Source organism: Perca fluviatilis, chromosome 14, assembly GCF_010015445.1.
Source record: "Perca fluviatilis chromosome 14, GENO_Pfluv_1.0, whole genome shotgun sequence".
Classification (NCBI taxonomy): Eukaryota; Metazoa; Chordata; class Actinopteri; order Perciformes; family Percidae; genus Perca; species Perca fluviatilis.
The window spans coordinates 36,244,000-36,270,879 of record NC_053125.1 but is presented as its reverse complement, the minus strand read 5'-3'; the positions used below and the strand labels follow the sequence as shown (position 1 = coordinate 36,270,879).

At 39.3% G+C, this 26,880-nt stretch overlaps 1 protein-coding gene and 2 pseudogenes across 1 annotated transcript in view; 2 read left to right on the top strand and 1 right to left on the bottom strand.

Moving 5' to 3' along the window:
- Positions 1–26,880, top strand: part of LOC120572791 — a 363,596-nt pseudogene that overhangs the window by 54,054 nt on the left and 282,662 nt on the right.
- Positions 1–26,880, top strand: part of LOC120572752 (zinc finger protein 729-like) — a 111,042-nt gene that overhangs the window by 11,141 nt on the left and 73,021 nt on the right. The window contains exon 3 of the mRNA XM_039822170.1: positions 386–1,075. Within this exon, the coding sequence (XP_039678104.1) occupies positions 386–1,075 (690 nt within the window). The remainder of the gene's footprint in view (positions 1–385; positions 1,076–26,880) is intronic.
- Positions 18,868–19,550, bottom strand: LOC120573500 (annotated as a pseudogene).

Genomic DNA, 26,880 nt, shown 5'->3' with positions numbered 1-26,880 from the left:
TTCATTGGCTGAGTCCTGCAGCGGGTTAGAATCCGACCTGCTGCCCTTTGCTGCGTATCATCCCCCATCTCTCTCCTCCTTTCATATCTATCCACTGTCACTATAATAAAGGCAAAAGACCCCCCCCCCCAAAAAAAAGATTTGACTGGGATGTAACTGAAGAGTGTACAAATGTTTAATTTTTTTATAAAAAAAAAAAATGTGTTTCCTCATTCAAGTTATGAAGAGTACATTTGCTTCCTTAATAACATGTCTGCAACCTGCGCACATTTTCATGAATGTATTGTATGAAGAGTGAAAATTGTGAGTGAAAGAGCAAGTTCAGGGTTTAAAGAAGTTTGTTCACTAACTCTCTCTCTCTCTCTCTGTTTGTCTGTTGCTATAGAAACGGAGAGGAGGAGAGGGACCCAAACGTCACCACTGTCAGCACTGTGACAAATCCTTCACAACATCTGGATATTTAAAGATTCATCAGAGAGTTCACACTGGAGAGAATCTACACAGCTGTGATCAATGTGGGGCAGCTTTCACACGACAGGGAAACCTAAAAAAACATCAACGCATTCACACTGGAGAGAAGCCGTACAGCTGTGATCAATGTGGGGCAGCTTTCACACAACAGGGTACCCTAAAAAAACATCAACGCATTCACACTGGAGAGAAGCCGTACAGCTGTGATCAATGTGGGGCAGCTTTCACACAACAGGGTACCCTAAAATTACATCAACGCGTTCACACTGGAGAGAAGCCGTACAGCTGTGATCAATGTGGGGCAGCTTTCAGAGTACAGTGTAACCTAAAAAAACATCAACGCATTCACACTGGAGAGAAGCCGTACAGCTGTGATCAATGTGGAAAAGCTTTTTCTGAGAGTGGTCACCTTAAAACACACCAGCGCATTCACACTGGAGATAAACCTTACAGCTGTGACCTATGTGAGAAAACGTTCACCACTCCAAGAGAAGTTGAAATCCACCGACGTGTTCACACTGGAGAGAAGCCGTACTGGTGTGATCAATGTGGGAAAACTTTTTCTCAGAGTAGTAACCTTAAAAGACACCAGCTCATTCACACTGCCTCGTAGTGAACATATTTCCGAGCCAAGCTGTTTCCTCCTGCCTCCTCCTCATGCCCTGATAGCTGTGTTGTTATATTCTGATCTTCTCTCCACATTGAAGGCTGACCAGCAGTAACTTGATCTTCTGAACACCATGGATGTTATCCTGGATCAGCTGGACGGTTTTCTGCCTTTCCTCAGAAAACTCGACTTTACACTTTTTTGGCGATTGTTATTTTTTTTTTTTTAATGCTAATGTTGAAGCTGTTTTACCACAATGTTCCCACAGTGTGAAGGTGAAGGCCCAAAGGCGACCATTTAGTGTTTGCTCTGATGAATGATGACATAGACTGCTCTGCGTAAACGTTAAGAGGTTTAAAGATAAGAAAACGTAGGCATGTTTGTTTGGTAAAAACTTTGCTCTCATCTTTTGAAACATATTACATGTTTTTAAACTTTTTTTTGCCTGACAGGAAGTCAGTCTAATTTTCATTTTAGGAATACATGTTAAAGGACATTTATTAATCTGACATCTGTAGAATAACGTCTATGATTCATTTGTTTTAAATGTCTGGAAATGTGGATCAACTAAATGCAAAATAAATTAAATAAAACAAGGCCACATGCTGATTATTAGTGACTTGATTTGATGGATTAATTCTTCCTGTTGTGTCTGTGTTTAAACTCCTAATTAAAAAGTAACATTTCCATCCACTAAAAGTTCTGTTGTTGCTGCTGACAGACTCAGATTATTATTCTAAGTGTCTGACAACATTACCTCCAGAGATAGAGCTTTTAGTTAAAGAGTAAGATCCTTTTAGTTTAACATGAAACAGCCCCCAAAATCTCCATCACCAAACTCACCAGACTCCATGTAAATAATCAGGACTTTTAGTGTGTATAGAGCCAGCATATCTCCACATGTAAATGGATGAAATAAGGGTTTATAAGTGTGTTTAATAATCATAACATTTCTGTTTTAATTAAATGGAGTCTGGTGAAGAAATAAAGTAAAATGCTGAAAATGAATCTATATTTTTTAATTTCTCCTTATACTTCTACATTATTTTTATTATTAAAATGCTGTACATTATTAAATACGCAAGTAAAGTACAAGTACCTCGAGTTAAGTACAGTACTTGAGTAAATGTACTCAGTTACAGACTGTTATCGAGGATAACAGATAGGTTAATTAGCTCAGGCCCCACCCTCCCAGTGTAGCAGGTTGATTGGTCGCAGGTGGTTTCAATCACACTCACACTCTCTGGACCAATCAGGAAGTAACTGCATGCTATATAGGCAGGGGGTTTGACCTCTTGACACCCCTTACTCTTTGTTAGTGATGGGACAACCGACTCTTTTACGAGAGTCGGTTCAACCGGACGGTCGTTGGTTGGCCTACCGAGTTAATAGATTCGGTCACCGGTTCGCGTGCCCATGACGGCGGGGGGGTGATCGCGTTTAACTTTACATATCTATCAAGATAACATTACGTGTATTTGTATGTGATATAGGCCTAATAAATTTCCCCTTGGTAATGTAGCATATGAATTTCCATGAACACAATTCTAAAATGCACGAGACATAAAGGCTTCTGCTATCGGTTGATAACTCAAACTTGCCGAGAACCTAGACACCCGTTTGATTACATGACTCATGCATTAGGCACGGTTACGGTCTCGTTCAGTAGCCTGGTGCACAGTCTCCTGGTGACAGCCTACTTATCACGTAACAAACATTTAACTTAACATAACTACTAAGATAACATGACGTGCATTTGTATGTGATATCCATCAATGATGTAATCTATTAATTTGTATGTACACAATCATCTAAGATGCACGAGAAATAAAGGCTTCTGCTATCGGTTGATAACTCAAACTTACCGAGAACCTAGACACCCATTTGATTATAGACTCATGCAGTAGCCTACCCTCGGTTACGGTCCTTACGGTCTTGTTCAGTAGCCTGGTGCGCGGTCTCCTTGTGACAGCCTAGCCTAGCTACCACGTAGCAACATTCACTTCTCTAACATTTAACTTAACATAACTACCAAGATAACATGACGTGTATTTGTATGTGATGTACTGTACTTCCCCATCGATAATGTGTGAATTGCCGTGAACACAATCCTCTAAGATGCACCAGAAACAAGGCTCGGTTAATAACTCAAACTTGATTACATTAGACTCGAGCGGCCGGCAGGTTGCACGGTTACATTCGGTCTCGTTCGGCATAGGGTCTAGGCATTAGTAGCTCATTTCCTGATTGATTCTACCACCACCACTCCAGTCCAGTGGAGGCGCTAAGGAGCTAGATTACAACACACACAGTAGCAGAAGAATACCAGCTACACAACGGCCAACCATTGACATATATATAATGCCAACGGCACGAATGAAGTAAAAGAAAAAAACAGGAGTGAGTCGGTTCATTGACGTATGGCACTCGATTCTCCCGGCTCAGTGACACGAGTCGGGTTAATTAACCGGCTCTTCGGTCAGTTCGTCAACACTACTGGGGCGACCGCACCCAAGCACCAGCGCTATCTCCGCTACTGGCTGTGTATTTTAGAAAAGAAGAAAGTTTGGAAGTTTTGCAAGGATATTGAAAATGAACCATGGTCGTAAATGCAGTGTTCCAGACTGTACAACGGAAGAGCCTACTGGCTCAGAGAAAAGGGTTTAGAACGAGTATATCAGACGAGAGGGAGTTGTGGATCTAACGCAGCGCTGCAGAGGACAGGCTTGCAGGGGTTCACTCTCCTCTCCCCACGCTTACTAGCTAAAAAGCTGAGTTCATTCTTTGGTGGAGGTTTTTTATGTCACAAGAGTAAGGTTAGAACAACACTAGTTATAATGAAAGTGTCAAAACTTTTTTATTTTGTCTCGGCTGTTTTAGCCGCTGCGGCTCTCGCCTGGGCATGTCTGGGCATGTAACAGTGTGTCTGTGTTTGTGTGTGCGCTGTGCAGTGGTGTGTGAGTGTGTGTGTGTGTGTCTGTGTTTGTGTGTGTGCGCTGTGCAGCGGTGTGTGAGTGTGTCAGTGTGTGTGTCTATTTGTCTGTGCGCGCTGTGCAGCGGTGTGTGTCTGTGTTTATGTGTGTGCGCAGGGCAGCAGTGTGTGTGTGTGTGTGTCTCTAATGTGTTTGTATTGGATTCGCTCAACCAATCAGCACATGTCTCTAATGTGTGTGTATTGGGATTCTCCTCAACCAATCAGCGCGCAGCTCATCTAAATATTCATGAGCATACCATATTTGGAAGAAAAGCTCTCGTTCCAAATAGAGACAAAACACAGGGATGCATAAGGGCCAAAAAAAATATCACCTGGGCCATTTTCAGCCCAACTAATGTTACATATCCAATTAGGAGACCATAAGGAACAGTGTGAAATACTCTATATAATCATTCTATCACCCCTTTAAGTACATAATTCCATATGTGTTCATTCATAGTTTTGATGCCTTCAGTGAGAATCTACAATGTAAATAGTCATGAAAATAAAGGAAATGCATTGAATGAGGTGTGTCCAAACTTTTGGCCTGTACTGTATATAGCGTCTCAGAACTGTGCACCTTACCCCGCCCCCCCCCCCCTCCCCCCCCATGTTGACACTGGAAGAGGAGTTGCTTCAATCAGGTTGTACATGTGTATAATGACAATAAAAGGCTTTCTATTCTATTCTATGACTTTTTATGACTTTATTCGACATACTATACTATGACTTTTATTTCAACATTTTCAACATACTATACTATGACTTTTATTTCAACATTTTCGACATACTATACTATGACTTTTTCTGACATACAATTCTATGACTTTTTTGACATTTTTTATTCTTTTCAAAATTTTCGACATACTATACCATGACTTTTTTTTCGACATACTATACTAGACTTTCAGAGAACCCTAAAATATTCCACTTTTGAATAATACATTCTTGCTCTTATTTAAAATTTTTACTAATTTAAACCATTCCAACTTTTCTCACTGCTTTACCTTCTTCTTACACATTAAAGCCAGCAATCTAGTTCAGCTTTAGTAATTTAGCTTTTCAGCATTCACAAGCATTTTCTACAGAATTTCAATTGTGACACATACAGTGCCTGACAAAAGTCTTGTCGCTTATCTAAGTTGTAGGAACAACAAATAATAACTTGGCTTGTAGTTGATCAATTGGAATCAGAAATGGCTTATATGAAAGGCAAAGGCTTCTGGAAGTATTGTATCATTCATTGAGTTTTATAATTGAATTAGGACAGAAAGGTCAGATTTGGCTTGGACAAAAGTCTTGTCACATACAAAAATACAGTAATGTACGGTAGAAATTATACTTTATTTTGAATACACAAACATGCTACAATAACATCGGAGGATACGTAAAGTCATGGTGCCTTGGGAAAAAGAAAATGAGCTTGGAGGACTAAATCCATACGTCTCGGCAATGACTCAGATAACTTATTGATGAAGTCATCTGGAATAGCAAAGAAAGAGGTCTTGCAGGACTCCCAGAGTTCATCAAGATTCTTTGGTTTCATCTTCCAAGCCGCCTCCTTCATCTTACCCCAGACATGCTCAATAATGTTTGTGTCTGGTTACTGGGCTGGCCAATCCTGAAGCACCTTGACCTTCTTCACTTTCAGAAACTTTGATGTGGAGGCTAAAGTATGACAAGGAGCGCCATCTTGCTGAAGAATTTGCCCTCTCTTGTGGTTCGGAATGTAATGGGCAGCAAGAATATGTTTTTCCATAAGTGATTTTTCCCTCCCTGTAAAATTAAAAATATGTATCTCCAGATGTGTGCTGATGTTGAATGTTTGTGATAAACTGAAGAATGATATGGAGTCATAAGAGTGTCATAAAGAAGAATACGCCTGTAAAAAAGTAAGAAACGTAATGTGAAAGTTCAATTCTATTCAGTTTATTTAAGAAGAGAACAGAGCAAATCAATACAACAAATGTTTATACATGTGTTAAAAATGACAGAATTAGACAAAAGCTCGCAAACATTCCCCCCCAAATACAACCAGCTGGTCTATCCACAATTAAAGAAACTGTTCAGTAACACACATAACAGCATCTTACTGAGGTATTACTAATTACTGAAATAACAAATACTTTACCTGACACAAGCTAGCATTAGCTTAATTCTGTATCAGGACAGTCACTTAACTTATTGATAGCTTAAAAGAAGGATTAATGTTACCTTTTGTGATATTAAATTCAACACTTTCATAATAGTTAAATATTGTAAAACATCTTTTTTATCTGTGAAATGTTATTTCATGTTGCTTTGTTTAGCATTTCTTTTACAAGAACATCCAAAAGCAGTACAAAAATCTTTTTCTAAGTCTTTAAGATCAGCTGTCTGTCTCAAGATGGCGGCAGCACGGACACAGTATAAACGGGGACAAAAATCCGCTCTCAAGTCTCAGTCATCAGCTGATTCCAGCAGCCTTCAGGCTGAACAGGAAGTGACAGAAACACTGTGGTCCAATTCTGATTTAATAAAATGTTATCAGACCCATATATCAGCTCCTACACAGTCTCCAGTTGTTTTTATTATGACAGAGTAGCTGTCAGAATGCGCTACGTTGCTGATTTAATAAATAACAGACTGTAGATGATCTGTAATCTGATCAGATTTAGTCTCTCTGACTTCTAAACATCACTATCAGCCTCACAACATGTGTTCTGTACACAATAAGCCTTTAAATCAGACACATAGCAGATAAAATCCCTCCAAATCAAAATCAATAAAAACTTTATATAAAACGTCATCATGTTGAGTCGATTTTGAACCAATCAGCTGTTAGATCAGCTGAGAGGCCGGTGTTTCCCAGCATGCCCCTGGGTCCGCCTGGGTCTTGCAGTCGGTGGAGAGCAACTGTGCCGTCTGGCTCTAAAAACTGCGGCTGCCTTGATCTCGTGAGATTATCGTTGCCCACATGTGCATGACATCAGAGCAAGTCGGATCAAGTCGGACACAAATCCCAGCATGCATTGGGCGGCGATCGCCGGTGATTGATTCTGCGCAGATCTGGCTCATCTCCAACGAGCCTTTTAACTGTTCAAGTCATTTTTTATGTTCTGATTGAAGCTTCCCAGTTATGAAGATGTGCTTCTTTTCATCGTCTTAAAGGACAATAAAATAAATATTTCAACAATTTGACATTACCTTAGTAAACTAAATTAAGAGCTAATACTCCTTTGTTGCAGCATTAGTTAAATATCTCTATTTTAAACCCTGAACTCAACATATTGTATTACAGGAAAAAAAACTAATTTTGAGTGGAAGTAATCCCTTCAAAGGGAGGGAGCGTAGTATGGAGTCATATCCAGGATAGCATCCATGCTGTTCAGAAGATAAAGTTACTGCTGGTCAGCCTTCAATGTGGAGACAAGGGCGTAAATCTGATCTAACAGTAGGGGGGGACAATAAACATAAAATTTCTGAAGAGCAATTTTTGAAGGGGACACAAATAATACAGCCACAATTATACTTGTAGAAGACATGCATACACTGAGGAAAGCCTTAATACTATCATTAGTGTAGCATGGAGACTGTACCATTATCCTTCTTTTCAGTGTTTCTCGTGATTCAATAAAAAAGATCTTGCGTCCTCCACATAAATATTAGGTTATGTCTGGGACAGAGGATATATACTTAACTGATCAGCCACTTAATTTCATATTGAGCAAAAAACAACTGTAGATCTCCAAAATTAACCCTAATATAAGTTCACACACATAACGTAAGGCTTATCGCCGTGGTAACGTTAGTTGTAATGGGTGCATTTCTATCCAACAAGCTAGGTAATGTTAGCGAACTTTTTTGTCATGACTAATTCATTAATTACTCAGCATCATTTCTATATGAGAAAAGAAAAACTTAATCTGATGTTTAATGTGAATAAGACAGCTTTGAACCGTCTACTTACTACATTCCTGTCACTACCAATGTGACTGTCACCGTGAGTGTAGCGCAGATCCTAAAGCATGCAGTGGACCAAACCACTCTGAGGCAAGGGAGGGGGGACTCAAAATGTTTCTAAACTTAAAAAGCACTTTTGGGGGTTTGTATTGTTTTACTGCTTACACAAATATTTAAGTGTACATCATTATGTTATTTACAATACTCAGCATTGTTTTAATGATATTTCTAGGGGGAGACAACCCTTAGATGGGGGGGGGGTCGTGACCTGGGATTTATGCCCTTGTGCGGAGAGAAGATCAGAATATAACAACACAGCTATCAGGGCATGAGGAGGAGGCAGGAGGAAACAGCTTGGCTCGGAAACATGTTCACTACGAGGCAGTGTGGATGAGCTGGTGTCTTTTAAGGTGTCTACTCCGAGAAAAAGTTTTTCCACATTGTTCACACCAGTACGGCTTCTCTCCAGTGTGAATGAGCTGCTGTTTTTTAAGGCTACTACTCTCAGAAAAAGTTTTCCCACAGTGATCACAGCTGTACGGCTTCTCTGCAGTGTGAATGCGTTGATGTTTTTTTAGGTAAGTCTGTCGTGTGAAAGCTGCCCCACATTGATCACAGCTGTGTAGATTCTGTCCAGTGTGAACTCTCTGATGAATCTTTAAATATTTTGATGTTGTAAAGGATTTGTCACAGTACCAACAGTGATGACGTTTCTATAGCAACAGACAAACAGAGAGATAGAAAGAGTTAGTGAACAACCTTCTTTAAACCCTGGACTTGCTCTCGCTCACAATTTTAACTCTTCATACAAACATTTATGACAAAATGAAGGAAAATGTGTGCCAGTTGCAGACATGTTATTATTGAAGCAAATGTACTTTTCATAACTTTTATAATTTCCAATATATTCTACATTTTTCAGGTAAATTGTAATAAAACAACTGTAACGCTGTAATGAAACAGCGAGAGAAAGTGCGGCCGACGATCGCAGACCGCCTGAATGTGTAAGCAGCCAAAAAATATACATTTACTGACCACTTCTCTGAAACAGTCATAATCATTTTTTAAGAGCAGTAGTTCATAAATTAGATTTTTAGACTAGCATTCAGTCGGTCTGCTATTATCTGCCACTTTAGTTTTGTTTTTACAGAGGCCGAGTTTCCTTCTCTACATATTATATGCTTTGCTTCCAGAACACACACTGTCTGCTAAGAATGCCAAATACAATGCACATGGACAAGTAATATACTGTATACATGATCATTTATTGTCAAAGAATACAAAAATAAATCATCTAAAAAGATGTATTGGTCTGTGACCAGTCTGCCGTTGTTAGAACCATTATAGAAACATGTGTATAGGACTTTATATATTATCCTTCATCACTGACTTCATTTAAAACAAATTTAAAACTTTATCAGCCTTCTCTGTAGCTCGTCTGTTACGTGTCTGTTTTTGTCCTTTTAACTCTTTTCTCTTCTAACTTTTTTTTTATCTTTTACACCCCTTGCGTATATCTTCTATGCTATGGATATGGCTATGATTAAACTAGATCACAGCAGTAAAAACATTGTTTATTCAAGGGAACAACTGTTCAGACTAAGAACAATGGGACACGCCGGCATTGTGCACCCCATCCCAGAGGAATTGAGGTGTTGTCCCAAGGAAGGAGCTGTTTTTTGTCCATGGTTCTTCTTCTCCTGATCTCAGCGAGCACTTGTTTGCACACATCGTCACTATTTATGACTGTTTGTTGAATAACCATACAGCATCTTGTTTTCCACAGCTTGATGCATACAATACATATGATTATTTGTAAAAGTTCCTTTTGTTTCTCTGATAGTCTCGTCAACAATACAGTACATGACAGATTTATATGAAAGTACAAAATTAACACCATACACTTTTAATTTGTCCCAGACTTCTTTAGCTCTATAGCAGTCCATCAATAGATGCTGTTGGGTCTCATCTTCTTGGCAATTAATCATGGGACATGTTTTTGTTTTTACATAACAACTCCATGATACAACAGCTCTGACAGCGAGTCTATTTACCGACATCAGCCATCTCATGTCTCGAATGCTCTCAGAGAGGTTCTTATTTTTAAAAAATTTCAGGAATTGAGTTCCTTCGTTGTGCGTTAAATATTTATAATTTATATGCTAACCATATTTATAATCATTAATTTAAAAAAAAAATAATTTTACTTGGGAGACCATTCCAGTCAATTTTAAGATTTTCATATTCATAAATAAAATCACCATAAATTAGGTTGTATTCAGGACCTTGTCTGGCTCTCCCTCTTCGTTTCCTCCACTTGGAGCGATCACCGACCCAGAGAGCATTCCTTGAGATGGCTGTTGACACATTTTTAACAAAAGCTATATATAATTTTATGCTCATATCTACTGCCCCTAACCCCCCATATTCTTTACTTTTATACATGATTTCTCTCTTTGTTACTTCCCTGGTTGTACGCCAAACTAAGTTTACACACTGTTTATTTTTTATCATTTTTAAAAAAAAAAAAATAAAAAAAAAAAAGGGAAAAAAAAAAAAAAAAAAATAAAATATATTTTTTTATAATTGGTGTTTTTATTTTCCCATTTTTTAACTTCTTCTTTAACTTCACATAGTTTATTTTCCCAGTTTTTTTCACTACAGTCTTGATTACAAATGGTCAAACCTAAGATTTTAATTTTATCCTTTACTTTAATGTTGATATCACGTTTCTTACTTTCAACTCCGATCCAAACTCCCTCTGTCTTATCATGATTTAATTTAGCTCCTGAAGCCAGTTCATATAGGTTTAGGTGATTAGTTAAAACATCCATCTCCAGCCCTCCTTCTTCTTCTCCTCCTTCTCCTTGTGTTTCTGCATGTACTCAGCGATAAGGTCGGGGCAGTCCAGGTTGTCTTTTGCGGCTCCCATGTGTTATCCTCACTGGAAAGGTGAGTGCAGACAGAAGAAAATCTCCTCAAGCTTTTTTTTTCCTGCTTCCTGCCTCTTACAGTGCAGATGCTTTGCTCCTTCCTCCTGCCTCTGCTTGCATATTTCTGCTGATAATCTTGCTTTTCCTCTGAGAGAAACTATGAGCAGCGGCTCTTGGATACTTACAAATCACTGGACTATACATTTTTTGTAGACATAGTAGTGCTGCTAACCTATAAAATATGAAATGGCAGCGTACCGTTGTATCTTAACGACCTAGTGCAACCCTACGTGCCTGCTCGAGTCCTGCCTTCTCAGGGGATGGGTCTTCTGAGTGTCTCAAGGGTTAAAAAGAAGACAATTGGTGAACGGGCCATTTCTTTCTGTGCACCGACATTGTGGAACAGTTTACCTCTGAACATCAGGCAGGCTTGTTCTGTTGAAGTTTTTAAAGCAAAGCTAAAGACCCATCTGTTTACGGTTGTGTATGAGTCCTAATTTCTCTGTATGTTTTTTTTTTTTTGAGAGTCAGAGTGTGTGTTATATTTCATTAGAAATGTTTTTAAACTGCATTTTTTATGCTCTGTACAGCACTTTGACTTGAAAGCGCTTTATAAATAAATGTATTATTATTATTATTATTATTAGGCTATTGCCATATTTCAACATTTTTCTGCGTGAGCGTGGCCTACCAATAGCTCAAGCCTGTCCTAAAGTGACTGTAGCTAAAGCTAATTAGCAGCAAGATGTCTCCCTTCTCCATGGAGGACTACTACAAACTCCTTCAGAAGATTGCAGTTCTGGAAACCAAAATTTACCGGTTAGAAGTAAACGTGGAAGTGAACGGAGCATGTGGAAATGACACCACTTTACCAGTGACCCAAAACAATGGACAAAAGCATGCTAACACACACAAACTAACAGGAGGGCTGAATGGGTGCTACATCAAGTGGTAGTCCTCCCTGGAATTATTTTGGTGCAAAGCCTAAGAATAAATCATTTTCCTGGGAAATGGGAGGACGACTAACAGGCAGGGCACAGCACCCTGAGATTTGTGATACGACCGGCTGGCCTGCATTACCATCAAGGCAGAGCGCCTCTTCAACCCCTGTACTTAGTAGGACACAGCCGTGGACAGCTGCAAAAGGGAAAATCAGCAACAAAATGCCTCCCCAACAACTGAGTGTGCAGGTGGAGAACAGATTTGCTCCTCTGCTGCAGGACCCTGGATATGACCTGGATTGCGTCTCATCGTCACACAGCAGGGTAAGGACTGAGAGCAATTCTAAAAGTAAAAAGCTACAGGGAAAGCTAACGACTAGGCCCCAAACTCTGATTGTGGATGACTCTGCTGTAAAAGATATAAAAAGCAGTAAAAACACCATGTCTTTCCCAAAGTGTCTGACTTGGCCCAAAGAATCCCGGATATCGTAGCAGCACACCCAACTGTGAAGAACATTATACTGCATATAGGGTCAAATGATGTTGCAAAGCAAGAGTCTGAAGTGCTGAATCGTGAATTTATGAATCTGCTGAAGACAGTCAGCTCCCTAAACGCGAAGGTGTTTATCAGCAGTGTTTCCCACACCACTTTATAGCTTAGGCGGTGCGCCTTAACAACACACGCCTGCTGCCTTAATTAAGTCTTTAAAAAAAATAATTAAAATATCCGCCGTGTTACTGTGTCCTGTTTGAGTGGCTGTAATGTACTAGTAAACTGTCGTTTACTCACGTTTAAAGGGCTAAATCACCATTTCACCGTCGCATGCACGTCGGAGTTTGTCAACAAATGTGCGGGCAGCTGGGCATGCCCAGGCAGAGACCGGGTGATGGACTTACCAGAGCGTTGGCATACGGCAGGCAGAGAGCATTTATATAACTATATCTGTCCTGTTCTTGACATCAGTGAGGCTTTCTTCTCTATTTTCAACAAAGTGAAAACATGACGAAGTAACTGGAACTATCCATCACCTCTCGCATCGCGTGGGTTCTCACCGTCCCGTCTGCTGCTGCCCGGTCTTTGAGACACAGCTGATGTCTATTTTCTTTAATCACTACACACGGTTCACAACACACGGTTAGTTAGCGTAGTTAACACCAAACACAGTGAAATGATGTGTCCTGTTTTTATTTCATGCATACTATCTGCTTTGAGTGAGTGAATCTATGGGGTGTTTGTTTGTTTTGGAGAAGAGTTGTCAGGTGAAGTGGAAGAGAGCATGTCACAGAGGATAATGGGAGCCATGCCAGTAAAATAGTTATAGCACTTTTTTTTATAGTTTAATGAGCTTCAAATTGCAAATTTTTAAAAAGTTGGTTATTATTAGTGAAATGTAATACTTGTATTAGTGTAGTGTGTAGTCTTACCCCCCCTCCACCCCGTCTGATGCCCACCCTACCACCTTAACTAACAGATTTTCTGCAGGAAACACTGATCTGTGGCCCTATACCACCAGTCAGAAGAGCAGCTGAGAGATTTGACAGACTGTTGGCACTGAAAAGATGGCTTTCAACTGCATGTACTGACCATTCTCTGCAGTTCATTGACAACATTTTCTGGAACCACAGAAATCTTTTTAAAGCAGATGGACTTTTCCTTAACAAGCCAGGAGTAAAGCTGTTCACCTCTAGTCTACTTTACTTTCTGCGCCACACATCTGCTCTCTCGGCCAAGGACACGAGACGAGATGAATCAAAACAAGAGGAAGACACCACAAAGTGCGGCAGTGATCCACCACAGCCCCCACCTGAGCAAAGATTTGACCATGGGAGACCACAGAGCGGAGACGAGAAATCTCAACCCCCCTTTTCACTCGTCTAACACTCCTCTAACCCCCTTACCAACCCCGACGCCTTTGAGGATCCATCGCTCTCTCCATCCACCTTTTCCCGTTTCCCCCTGCCACATGTTGGGGTTCACTGACCGGATGGAGCAGCTGGTAGATGCTGGAATCACGTTTTCCCCTCTGCCTTCTCCCATCATTCACCCCCAGCATCAAACTGACCCTGTTTTGACTCAATCACTGAAAGTAAAACGCCAGCCTACTCCTTCTCCCCAGACTGATAAGTATGCTCTTGTACAAAATGCAACAAGCTTTAACTGATATGTGCTGGGTCCAGGCTGCACGCCTAGTGGCACTCATGACTCTTTCCAAGACAAGCCTGGGCCCTGTGTATTAAATTCTTCTTCAATCTATGTTGTGATAGGTAATAGAAAAAGAATGGTGAATCCGCTAAGTAAGAAAAAGAAACACTTATTATTGCCAACCACAATAACAGTGCTGCTGTTCTCATTGAGTCAGCCCCCCCTAACTTCAGTTTTATAAGTGAGCACAGAGTGAATAAGAAAGGAGGTGGAGTCGCCATTTTGTTCAATGACTCATTCCAATGTACTAAAATATCTTATGGAAATTTTGCTTCTTTTGAATATGTGGCTCTTCAGCTAAGGTCCTCCCCTCAAGCTATACTTCTAAATATCTACAGGCCACCTAAATACTGTGCAAACTTCTTTGACGACTTTATTGAACTGCTGTCTATAATCTGTATTAACGTTGATTGTGTAGTTATTGCTGGTGATTTCAACATTCATGTTGACAACCCCCAGGACCGAGGGACCAAAGAACTGTGTTGTGTTTTTGAGAGCTAAGGACTGACTCAGCATGTGACACAGCCCACACACAACAAGGGCCACACACTGGACTTGATTATCTTGAAGGGTCTGAACATTTCCAAGGTTGTGGTGACTGATGTTGCTCACTCTGATCATTCCTGTGTTTTCTTTAACGGCACTATCTCTATGCACAAAAGTGTTCAAAAAAAAGGTAAACAGAAAACGGTATATCACTGAAAACACCAGTGAATCATTCATTCAGTTTTTCTCCTCCACACCCACCCTCTCAGGGATCTGAGTCACTGAGCTTGTAGACAATTTCAATTATAAAATTACAAATGTTATTGATGCCATTGCTCCCACTAAAGTCAAAGCTGTCTCTGGTAAGAAAAGATCTCCATGGAGAAATGTCATACTGGTAAGAACAGAAAAAAGAGAGTGTCGAAAAGCAGAACGCAGGTGGCAAAAAACTAATCTCCAGGTCCATTATGACACCTATAAAGAGAGACTTCGCATTTATAATTAGGAACTAAGGAATGCTAGGCGGTCCTTCTTAATCGGACATAATTGCCAAAAACAATAATAATTCACGTTCTTTGTTTGCTACTGTCGATAGGTTAACAAACCCTCCGGTACCAGTAGCATCTGAACTTTTATCCACTGAGGCTTGCAATGATTTTGCCACTTTCTTCAAAGACAAAATTCAGAAATAATTAGACAAACAGTCAGTGCCTCCATATCAAGTACAGAGTATGTGTTGTCACAGTGTCCAGGCAAAAGAAATTCCAATATGACCGAATTCCATATGATTAACCGTAAAAACCTGGAGGACATTATACAACATCTGAATACCTCCTCCTGTTGCCTTGATATTCTACCAACGGGCCTTTTCAAAAATGTTTCGAATTGTTTGGCTTCTGATCTTCTACAGATTGTAAACACGTCTCTTCTTTCAGGTATCTTCCCACAGGCCCTGAAAACTTCAGTCATCAAGCCACTCTTAAAAAAGAACAATCTAGACTAGAGGTCGACCGATTCATCGGTTTTGCCGATTAATCGGCACCGATAGTTGATCGTTATCGGTATCGGCAAAAATCCGTACCGATAGTTTTTCCTGGTTGCGTCCGTTGCTGGAGCGGCTGTGAAGCCGCGCTGTCATTCATTACACAGTACACGAGAGCTGAGAAGGGTCTGCTGGCATCATGCATTACAATAACTCCTCTAGAGGCGAAATAAAAACCATCACTGACGCCTTGTGGTGTTTATTTTTGACACGTGTTACTGCGCGCTGCACGGAGAGCACATGCTGTGCGGAGAAGGCTGACATCAGATGCGCGTGTATAAAGTACAATTTGTCATATCATTATAAAGTTATTAATTTGTTGAATAGATGCTGCATTAGTAGAGAAAGAACAGCACAACAGTAGGTTTGTTTGCTTTCGAGGCTGAGAGGACGCTAAACATTAGCAGTAGGCTAACTTACCTCAAGCGGTTAAACACTAACAAAAATAAACGCAAGTCCGACCTAAATCGTCCATGATCCGACTAGTGGCTGCCGCTGGAGAATTGAGTAGATTGAGATGTGTAGAATCGACAGCGCATTCATTTTAAAATCCTCAGCGGAGGAGCATCAAAAACTGCCCGAAAGCATGGTAACGTTATATGGTGGAGCGAGATAGAGAGAGACTGAAGAGAGAGAGCGTTATATGGTGGAGAGAGATAGAGAGAGACTGAAGACAGAGAGCGTTATATGGTGGAGAGAGATAGAGAGAGACTGAAGAGAGAGAGAGTGTTATATGGTGGAGAGACATAGAGAGAGACTGGAGAGAGAGAGCGTTATATGGTGGAGAGAGATAGAGTGAGTGAAGAGAGAGCGCCCAGTGGAGTAGAACAAAGCCGTGAATCAGAGAAATAAAACATGTTTTCGCCGATTCATGTTTGATGTACTGTTTTCCACAGTTATGATTATTAAACACATTTATTTCAAAGCCTTGTCCAAATCATTCCACACATTCAATTCCTTTTTTCCAGAGTTCATGTTAGTCAACTGAGTAACTGAGTACATTTACTCAAGTACTGTAATTAACTCAAGGTACTTGTCCTTTACTTGAGTATTAAATATTGTGTAAAGCCTTTCTATATTTAAAATAATGTGGACGTATAAGGAGTAATGACAAAATATAGATTAATTTTAAGCATTTTTATTCTAATTTCCACCATACTCAATTTAATTAAAACAGAAATGTTATGATTATTAAACACACTTATTTCAAAATGAACAGAAACTAAATAAAACTACCAAAAGCCGTCTTGGTTCATCTTTCCACTGTTCCAACAATCACCACTCTGGTTTGGTTGAAATAAACCCTTAATTCACCCATTTACATGTGGAGATATGCTGGCTCTATACACTGATTTTGTATGACATCATCAGTGTCTTTACTTTCAGTCTGAACAGACCTCAACAGATTTAAAACCACATTCAGTCACAGAAAATACAAACAGGGAATATGAAATGTCAGACAAAGATTATTAAATGAAAGTCCACAAAGGAAAGTTATACTAAACTACAAAACAAAAATACCTGGAGAGCATAGAATTATAAATGGCCAACTTCCAGTATGTCGGTAATAATGAGAGGAATGTTTGGACCAATTTTCACGATTCTCAAAACAACTATGTCCAAATTAAGGTCTTCCATGGGTGAGTTTATTAAACTCGCATGGACCAAATCACTGTATAGTCTCACAACGCTAAAACGGGTGCCGACTTTTGAGAGTTTTGGAGTATTTAAAGGGTTTCAAAAATGTGTTCTAAGGTTAAAACTAATACTAGAGCAGCCATGCCACGCCTAGTCCCAAATAAGAAAGCAGCCCAGAGAATTAATATTTTGAACATTGCTGCAAAATGTTGAGTTTCTGTTAATCCTAAAGTCTTTAAAAATGAAAATTATACTGACTACCTGTCAGACAAAAGAAAAAAATAATAATATGTTTGTAAAGATGAGAACAATGGGCCTCATTCACCAAAACTTAAGAACTAATTTGTTGTTAAACCCCACTTACACAGTTTTCACAAAGATTCTGGCATTCACCAATGCAATTTTAGTTCTAATTCTAGTTTTCATTTCTTTCTTTCTTTGTTAATCTTCCACAAATAAGATAAGATGGTAACAGCTAGGGGTGCAAGGGATCACAAAACTCAAGGTCAGGATCACGGTTTGGAGTCACGGATTGGATACATTTTTGGATCCAAGTTGAAAAAAATATTATAATGTTAGAGTACAGGCAGTTGTGGACTTTATAATAAAAAAAAATTATTTAAGACAATGTCAGTAACAAACCGTAGAGGGAAGCAATACGCTACTGCAGCCACTATTCTACCTAATCCAAAGAAGAAGAAAGTGTGTTATTTTAATCCAAACACGATCTTCTTCCTAAACTAAAAGGGATACTTCACCGATTTAGCATTAAGGTTTGTATTAGCAGAAACCCGGTAGTATTTTCGAATGACCGTGCTTCCCTCCCTCATGTCCCCCCTGAGACCAGAGATCTCTGTATTGTGGGTCTGGAAAAAAAAAACTTTTGATGATACAAAAATTTTCATTTAGCGTCATCTTAGGAATTTTGCCCAGAGTCTGTGGACTATAGCCAGCTAGTTCTGCATGTTTTCAACCCGCACATAGAGGCTGGGACTGTCTTTACCTGAAACCACATATGCCAAAAATACATTTTCTGGCTTTTCTCAGTCTAGAAGGCACTAACTTTTAAAATTGTTTCACATTTCTACAACATAAACGACTCAATTTAATATTAATCTTTCCAGCGGTGAAATATCCCTTTAAAAGAAGGATTAATGTTACCTTTTGTGATATTAAATTCACCACTTTCGTAGTAGTTAAATATTGTAAAACATCTTTTTCATCTGTGGAGTGTTATTCCATGTTGCTTTGTTTAGCATTTCTTTTACAGGAACATCCAAAAGCAGTACAAAAATCATTTTCTATGAGTCTTTAAGATCAGTTGTTCGTCCCAAGATGGCAACGGCACAGACGCAGTTTAAACATATTACCTGTTCAAGTCATTTTTTAAGCTGCAGCAGCAGACATGTTCTGATTAAAGCTTCTCAGTTATGAAGATTTGCTTTTTGTCAGTGATGGGATTTTTTATAATTGGTCAGCCTTCAATGTGAAGAGAAGATCAGAATATAACAACTCAGCTATCAGGGCATGAGGAAGAGGCAGGAGGAAACAGCTTGTCTATAAAACATGTTCACAACGAGGCAGTGTGAATGCGCTGGTGAGATTTAAGGCTACTATTCTGAGAAAAAGTTTTCCCACATTGTTCACACCAGTACGGCTTCTCTCCAGTGTGAACACGTCGGTGGCTTTTTAGCCAATCACTCCGAGAAAAGGTTTTACCACATAAATCACAGCTGTACGGCTTCTCTCCAGTGTGAATGCGTTGATTGGCTTTTTAGGGTAATCTGTCGTATGAAAGCTGCCCCACATTTATCACAGCTGTAAGGCTTTTCTCCAGCGTGAATGCGTTGATGTCTTTTTAGGGAACTTTGTAGTGTGAAAGCTGCTCCACACTGATCACAGCTGTAAGGCTTCTCTCCAGTGTGAATGCGTTGATGTATTTTCAGGGTACTCTGTTGTATGAAAGCTGCCCCACATTGATCACAGCTGTACGGCTTCTCTCCAGTATGAATGCGTTGATGTAATTTTAGGTGGCCCTGTTGTGTGAAAGCTGCCCCACATTGATCACAGCTGTGAAGATTATCTCCAGTGTGACTGCGTTGATGTATTTTTAGGTTACCCTGATGTGTAAAAGCTGCCACACATTGATCACAGCTGTACGGCTTGTCTCCAGTGTGAATGCCTAGATGTATTTTTAGGTTACTCTGGTGTGTAAAAGCTGCCCCACATTGATCACAGCTATGAAGATTCTCTCCAGTGTGAAGGCGTTGATGTCTTTTTAGGTCACTCTGTCGTGTGAAAGCTGCCCCACATTGATCACAGCAGTGTAGATTCTGTCCAGTGTGAACTCTCTGATGAATCTTTAAATATCCAGATGTTGTGAAGGATTTGTCACAGTGCTAACAGTGGTGACGTTTGGGTCCCTCTCCTCCTCTCCGTTTCTATAGCAACAGGCAAACACAGAGAGAGAAAGAGAGAGAGTTAGTGAACACCCTTCTTTAATCCCTGGACTTGCTCTCACTCACAATATTAACTCTTCATTCAATAATTTATGACAAAATGAAGGGAAATGTGTGCCGGTTGCAGACATGTTATTATTGAAGCAAATGTACTCTTCATAACTTTTATAAGTTCCGAAACATTCTACATTTTTCAGCCAAGTTGTACTGAAACAACTGTAACACTGTGAACAGCGAGAGAAAGTGGCAGATGATCGCGGACCGCCTGAATGTGTAAGCAGCCTAAAAATATACATTAACTGACCACTGCTTCTGAACTGAAACATTATAATCATACCATTCAAGGAGTTAGGCTACTAATCATTTGAACAAACTAACAGTTGTAGCTGGGGCTGCACAATATACCCTAAATTTGACTACTCTTTGCCTTAAAAAGGAAGCAGAAGATAATGTTACTCAGGAAATTTACAAGTTGTAATGAAACCAGGGATTAAAGGGAAAAAAAGTCATAAGCTGTTCACATCTACCTATATACAGATAGCACCCTTTTTTCAATTGTGCCCTATTGGTTTTTGATGTACAACAAGATGCAAACAGCAAAGGAAAGGGAGTATTGCGAGTGTTCTCTTTTCCTGATGAACAAAACTATATTTCAGTTCCATCCCACGACAAACCATTGCTGTTCTTTTCTACTGCAGCAATCATAAGCTACTCTGAAGTTACTCAGGAAATTTACCATGAAGATCAATTACAACCACTCATCTACAATGCTAGAATATGATGCGTAGCCTACATACCTCTCTCACTCTGTCTCTCTCGAATGGGCTAAAATATACATTTCCTAAGTAACATATTAACTCCCACTGCTAGCTTTTAAGGCAAAGCGTACAGCTGTTTGTGCAAATGACAATTGACTCCTCAGGGCTCCAGACTAACTTTTTTCAATAGGAGCACAGTGGCCCCCAACTGAAAATTTCACATTTCTACTAATTTCCTTTTTTTTTTTAATTGCGATTAATCGCTGAATTTCTATAGTTAATCGCGATTAATCGCGTTTTATCATGATTAAAATTCTATTATTTTGCATTTCATTTTTAAGTACATATTAACAATGGAAAGCAATTCTTACCAGTGTATCTTGATTGGGAATCAAATGAATGTAAAGAAAGTTACTTTATGAACTTGACTTTAAGATTTGTATTTGTTTATTATTTATTTACTGTAAACAAAAGAAAACAGAAAATAAGGGTACTAAACAACAGTCAGGAACTTGTTTATTGTTAAGGAAAATTAAAGATTAAATAACAATTGAACAACTATAACAATAACTTATTTCACCAGTAAATTGCTGTTACGACAAAAACAACCACCAGATGGGAAAAGGGTATTTTACAATTACTGTGAATGCACCACGAGGCTACGGGTTTTAAGTGAACGCACCATTTGTGTTGTTTAATTCCGGCATTGGCAGCTGCTGTGCTGCAGAGCAGACTGTTAGGTCCCGGTGTAGGAACCCTCTACAGTGAAATACAGTCACACTTTACACTGTTTAACTTTAGCGGTCAGCATTTTAACTGTGTTTAATCCAGCTGCTAGCTAAAGGTAGGCTAACGTTACATGCTGTCAGGTGTAGTGTAAAGTCAGGCACCAAAATGAGACACCGAAATTTTCGTTCTTATTCGGTTTCGTTACTACTGTTTGGTCGGCACGTTTCGGTACCCAACCCTACTTATCAGAGTCAATATAGTGTGCAGTAACTTCTAAATAATTGTGATTACTCACTGACGTCCAGTGTAGCTGGTAGCTCAAGCTTGACGTGCTTCGGTGAGAATGCCTGCAGCCTGCAGCAGCAGGATGTGTTAGGAGGAAGTATGACAGCTTGATGATAAGTAAAGGTGATGCAAAGGGTAAAAAATAGTAGCCTGTTAGGCACGACATGAAGCCGAGTGAAGTGAAAATAAATTAATAAATGGGGTCATGCGATTAAAAAAAATTAACACGTTATGCTCAGCCGTTTATCGCGTTGCGATTAACGCGTTAATGCTGACAGCCCTAATTACTAATGAATACTGATAATGGATAGAATAGATATAATAGAATTACAATGTGCTGTTTCAAATTCTGTCACATTTTATTGTGCTTTTGAAGATGCAACATAGAATGTAAACCGACAGCACCATCGAGGTTACAAATATTACAAAAGTATACCATACATTCAGAATAAAAAAAAGTGCTTAGTAACAAAGTGTTTAGTAACCTTTCGGGCACTTCACAGTTAAAAACAATACTTAACAAATGTATGTAAACATTAGGGGCACTGGCCAATAACATTCCACTAGAACAAGTAGGCCTAAACAACTTGTGCCTTTACTCCCTCCCCTTTAGAGCAGATCCTCCTGGGTTCCACTAGGACAGGGGTCATATCAACTACATTTTCCCAACGGCCAGAATTTTTCTAAGCAGACACTTCAGGGGCGGACTTCCAATTAAAGAAAAAATGTATTTATACATAAAACACCTATTCTTGTTCAATATTTTCACTTTCTAACTAATAAGTAATACTATATTTTTTTTTTTACATGTATTAGTGTGAGCAAACTCCTAAAAAAACATGGAAACTCCATAATGATAACTGGCTCTTTAACTAGAAGATGATCTCAGACTAGGAGGCAGTTCACTGAGGAGTGATGGTTAAAGTCTGTGATTATGGAAACATCATTGTAGTATGCAGTGTCCTGATTGATGGAAAATGCTTTTAGAAAAAAGGCCTGTTGTCAGGTAAAAATGTCACTGTCATATAGGTTGAAGCGAAAAGTTGATATGGAAAACCGCAGCTTTAATGATGAATGGACTGATAAGCAGGCCACACATTCGTCTTGTATGCCTCATTTACAATGAAACAATGCTGTTATAATACAAAATAATACAACCAGCATCATCATCAAGAGTAAAGAACGTGAACATAACAATCGCGTCACTCATGTCCACATTAAGAAGCCATATGCATCCATAGATTAACCGAGAGGATTGTTTGTTCAGCCAGCAGTTATCCCTCATGCCCTCCTCAAAAGAAAAAACACTGGAACCCTTGTGGCAAAAATTTACACGCACACAAAAACTGTTATTAAATCATCATATATCAATATTTTTTTCAGCTATTTTTCATAAATCACTTAAACAACTTCTAACTTGCTCAAAACTACCAAACATTCAATAGATTTCAGGATTTTAACACTTTAACTGCCAGTTTATTTATTTGAAGTATTTCATTATTTATTACAAAAAAAAACAACACAAAAAATGATTTTTTTTTTCCTTATAATGAATAGAGTCTTGGATATGTCAAAGATAAGCAACAAAATTAATTTGATTGCATTAGTATTTTTTAAGTAGTGCCAGATACTCCCTCTGGACACCTTCATGTTTTTTTTTCATAAATCACTTAAACAACTTCTAACTTGCTCAAAACTACCAAACATTCAATAGTTTTTTTAGGATTTTAACCCTTTAAATGCCAGTTCTCAATTCTTTAAAGCAATTATTATTTAGGAAAAACCCAACAGAACATTAATTATTTTCCATAAAATAAATCATAGGGGAATTGAATGTTTTGTATTTTTGAGCAAGTTAGAAGTTGTTTAAGTGATTTATGAAAAAAAAGAAGAAAAAAATATTGATATATGATGATTTAATAGCAGTTTTTGTGTGCGTGTAAATGTTTGCCACCAAAGGTGTCCAGAGGGTACAAAAATAATCAATCAAGTATAAAAAACATATAAGAGTAAAAAACACTGGATTAAAAAAATGTTGACCAAAAAGAAAGGTTCCTACAAAATGTCATGCCATAAGCAGTAACACAGCAAAAAAAAAAACTTGAGAAAAATGTACAAAAATGCCCAAAGAGGGCATGAGGGTTAAGTTTACAAGAATTTGTCAAAATTTTAAGATTCATGGCAAACTAAGTTAAACAGTTAGACTCCAAACCGACTAGGGCTGGGCGATATATCGATATAAAAAATATATCTATATATTTTTAAATGAGATATGGAATTAGACCATATCACATATATCGATATAGTTCAAATGTGATCCTTGCTCCAAGCAAGCTGCTGACTCCTTTTGGATTGGCCTCTTTTATTTTATAGGCTTTTTATTTAAGATATTTTTTTATGTAAATGTGCACCTTATGGAGCTTTGATTTAAAAAAAGGTACTCCTGTTATACAGTATTTAGGTTTACATTTTATTGTTATTTGAACAGCTGAGCATTTAATCATGAACCAGGTGAAGAAACCGGTTTATTATTTATTTGATTTTGCAACTGTTTCTATGAAACTACTTGTGACATGTCATATTTGATTTTGGCTTTGACTGAACATTTGCTCTCACTTTGCGGAAAAAAATATCGGGATATATATCGTATATCGATATTCAGCCAAAATATATCGGGATATGACTTTTGGTCCATATCGCCCAGCCCTAAAACCGACAGCTCTTGTTTTAGCTTGTTTGTGTAGAGTAGAGCTGTGTTAGCGTGAAACGGTGGACAAGAGTGGACTGTGCAGACCGAGCGGATTGAAATATCGCCTCCTACATGTTTATGCCTGCAGACGGGTGAGTGCATTGATAAGTATTGACTTTATTCTCACAAAGGATTTATTTTAGCCTACGGACACGCCTAGCGTTAGTTCATCTGATCCATTAGCAGTTGGTAATCCTCTGTGTCGTTCCCAGTAGAGCTGCAACGATTAATTGTCAACTATTTTGATAATCATAACCTGGTCGGGAGCATTTCATTTTGGAGATTAGAGATCAAAGAGGTGTTAAAGCACCGCCCACTGACCAATTGATCCTCGGTTGATAACGGCGTTCTTACGGTGGAGATCCATTTTCACAACACGACCATCGTGTGGTGTCGTAGGCGGTACCTCTATTTACATCACTTATTTCACAACCATGATGGCGGCTCGGTCAGAATACGATCTCGTATTTTACGAAAGTAGTTTACCGAAACGTGTTTCTGAAAACATTTTAAGGGAGAAATCGGCTGTGCGGTTGCTGAATCTGTCTTCATTTCAGATCGACAAAGGTCAGTTTGGAAGATTTGTCAGATTTTGAGAGGACCTGCGAGAGACTTCCATTTGCATAAAGATGGGCATCGACCAGCTTTTTTTACGCGCAGCATTTTTTCAGATGCAGCGCTGCCTTCCCAGGATGCTTTGCGGGCACGTTAAAGTCGTTTGACGTCACTCATAGGAATAAAGTGGAGAGTGGCGTGACAGAAGCATCGCACGGCCATGTGGATCTGTACGATCAGAAGATCATGCGGAGAGCACACACACACAGTGTGTATGTATGTGTTTTTTTGAAAAGGACGCTGACCCACCCAACTCCCCACTGTAAGCCAAATCTACCTTCGGGTATTACAGTTTTTGCCCGTTGCTTGAACACATTTTGCAAGACTTTGCTCATTGTGCCAAAACTCTACACACAAGTAAACATGACACAACACTGGGACATATACCATTCACATCTGTGTCAAATTGAAACTCTACTATCAAAACCTAAACTCTGCTATCAAAACCTAACATTCCTTTGTCAAAATGTAACTCTGATGACAAAATGACACATACTTACATCATATGCATACACTTTCAGATTAGGGGGAACACACTAGTCTACTTTATATAAAACACTGCAGTCTTTGATTTTCAGTGGTTGTTCAGAAGGCATATTTTCAGGAGGCACATTTTCAAACAACCAAAAAAGAAAATAGGCCTACTCAATATTGTACATTGCAGCACTGTACATTGCAGTAACATGAATTCAGATAAAGCAACAAAAAAAATAGTAATAATAGAAAAAAACACTATACTGTAAACACAGAAAATCATGGCAATTGTGCATACGTGGGCTCATGGATCCCGCCGTCTGTTGGGGTCTGGCCACAGGACCTCATCGACTAAGTTGGCGAGGTCTTCTCCCGCTAGGCAACGGGGAAAAAATATCCCCTTGCATTTCTAAACCATCCATGGACTGCTGTCACCTGAATGTCGCCGGAGGCCTGTTCTATTGCCTGCAGAAGAGGCATGCAGGCATGTGGTTGGCAGTCATATACATGCCATATCCAAGCCAAAAAGAATTCCTCTATAGGGTTTAAAAATAGTGAGTAAGGGGGCAAGTATACCACTTCAAATTGATTGTGGTTGGTGAACCAGGCCTGGACCAGAGCAGCCTGATGGAAACTGACATTATCCCATACCACCACAAACCTGGGCTGATCTGGTCTGTTCTGTACAACTATATTATGGAGACCATCTAGAAATGTGAGTATAGGTTGGCTATTGTATGGACCGAGTTTTGCATGATGATGCAGAAGCCCTCGAAGGCTTATGGCGGCACACAATGTGATATTTCCCCCGCGCTGCCCCGGGACGTGCACAATTGTAATTACATTACAACCCCGTCGTCTTGTTTTGCTCAGGTCGAATCCAGCTTCATCAATGTAAATGAATTCATGAGGCTGTGCAGCTCCATCCATGGCCAAGATTCTCTGTAACAAAAAAAAAACATAGTACTGTACTACAGTGGTACACATTCAGGACCCTCACCCCATCACACAGGTACCTGTGTAGCTCTCTGAATGGATCCATGTGGTACTGATATGGTACATATTCAGCTGCTACTGGATATCCCCAATACTGTATTGTAAATGTAAAGGACAGTTACACTTACCCGTACATATTCAGCTTGAAGTCCTTTTACCCGGACACTGTTCCTCTCAAATGGGACTCTTGCTCTTGCTCTACCTCTGCCTCTGCCTCTTGCTCTCCCTCCATCCATGCTTGCAAAGTTCTTGAAATGGCTAAACTGAGGGCTTTTTGTAGCTGGCTGATTGGTGTTCAGTTTTGCAAGTAAGTGCCTTCCGGTGTGTATTTGAGAGGTTGCAATTACCCGATGTGTTTTGTATTTTGGATACATGTGTTTTCCAAATGGCACCCTGAGATTTCATTTTTGAACGAAGTGTCTTCTGTATGAAATAGAGTGTAGTATGCAGGACCAAGTGTGTTGCATAAAGGAGTAAGTGTGTTGCAGAATTGCAACTAGAGTGCAAAGCAGCGCTTTTGTGTAAGGTATGGGTACATGTGTTTGAGGTATGGTAACAAAAGCTTCAAGTTGTGTTAC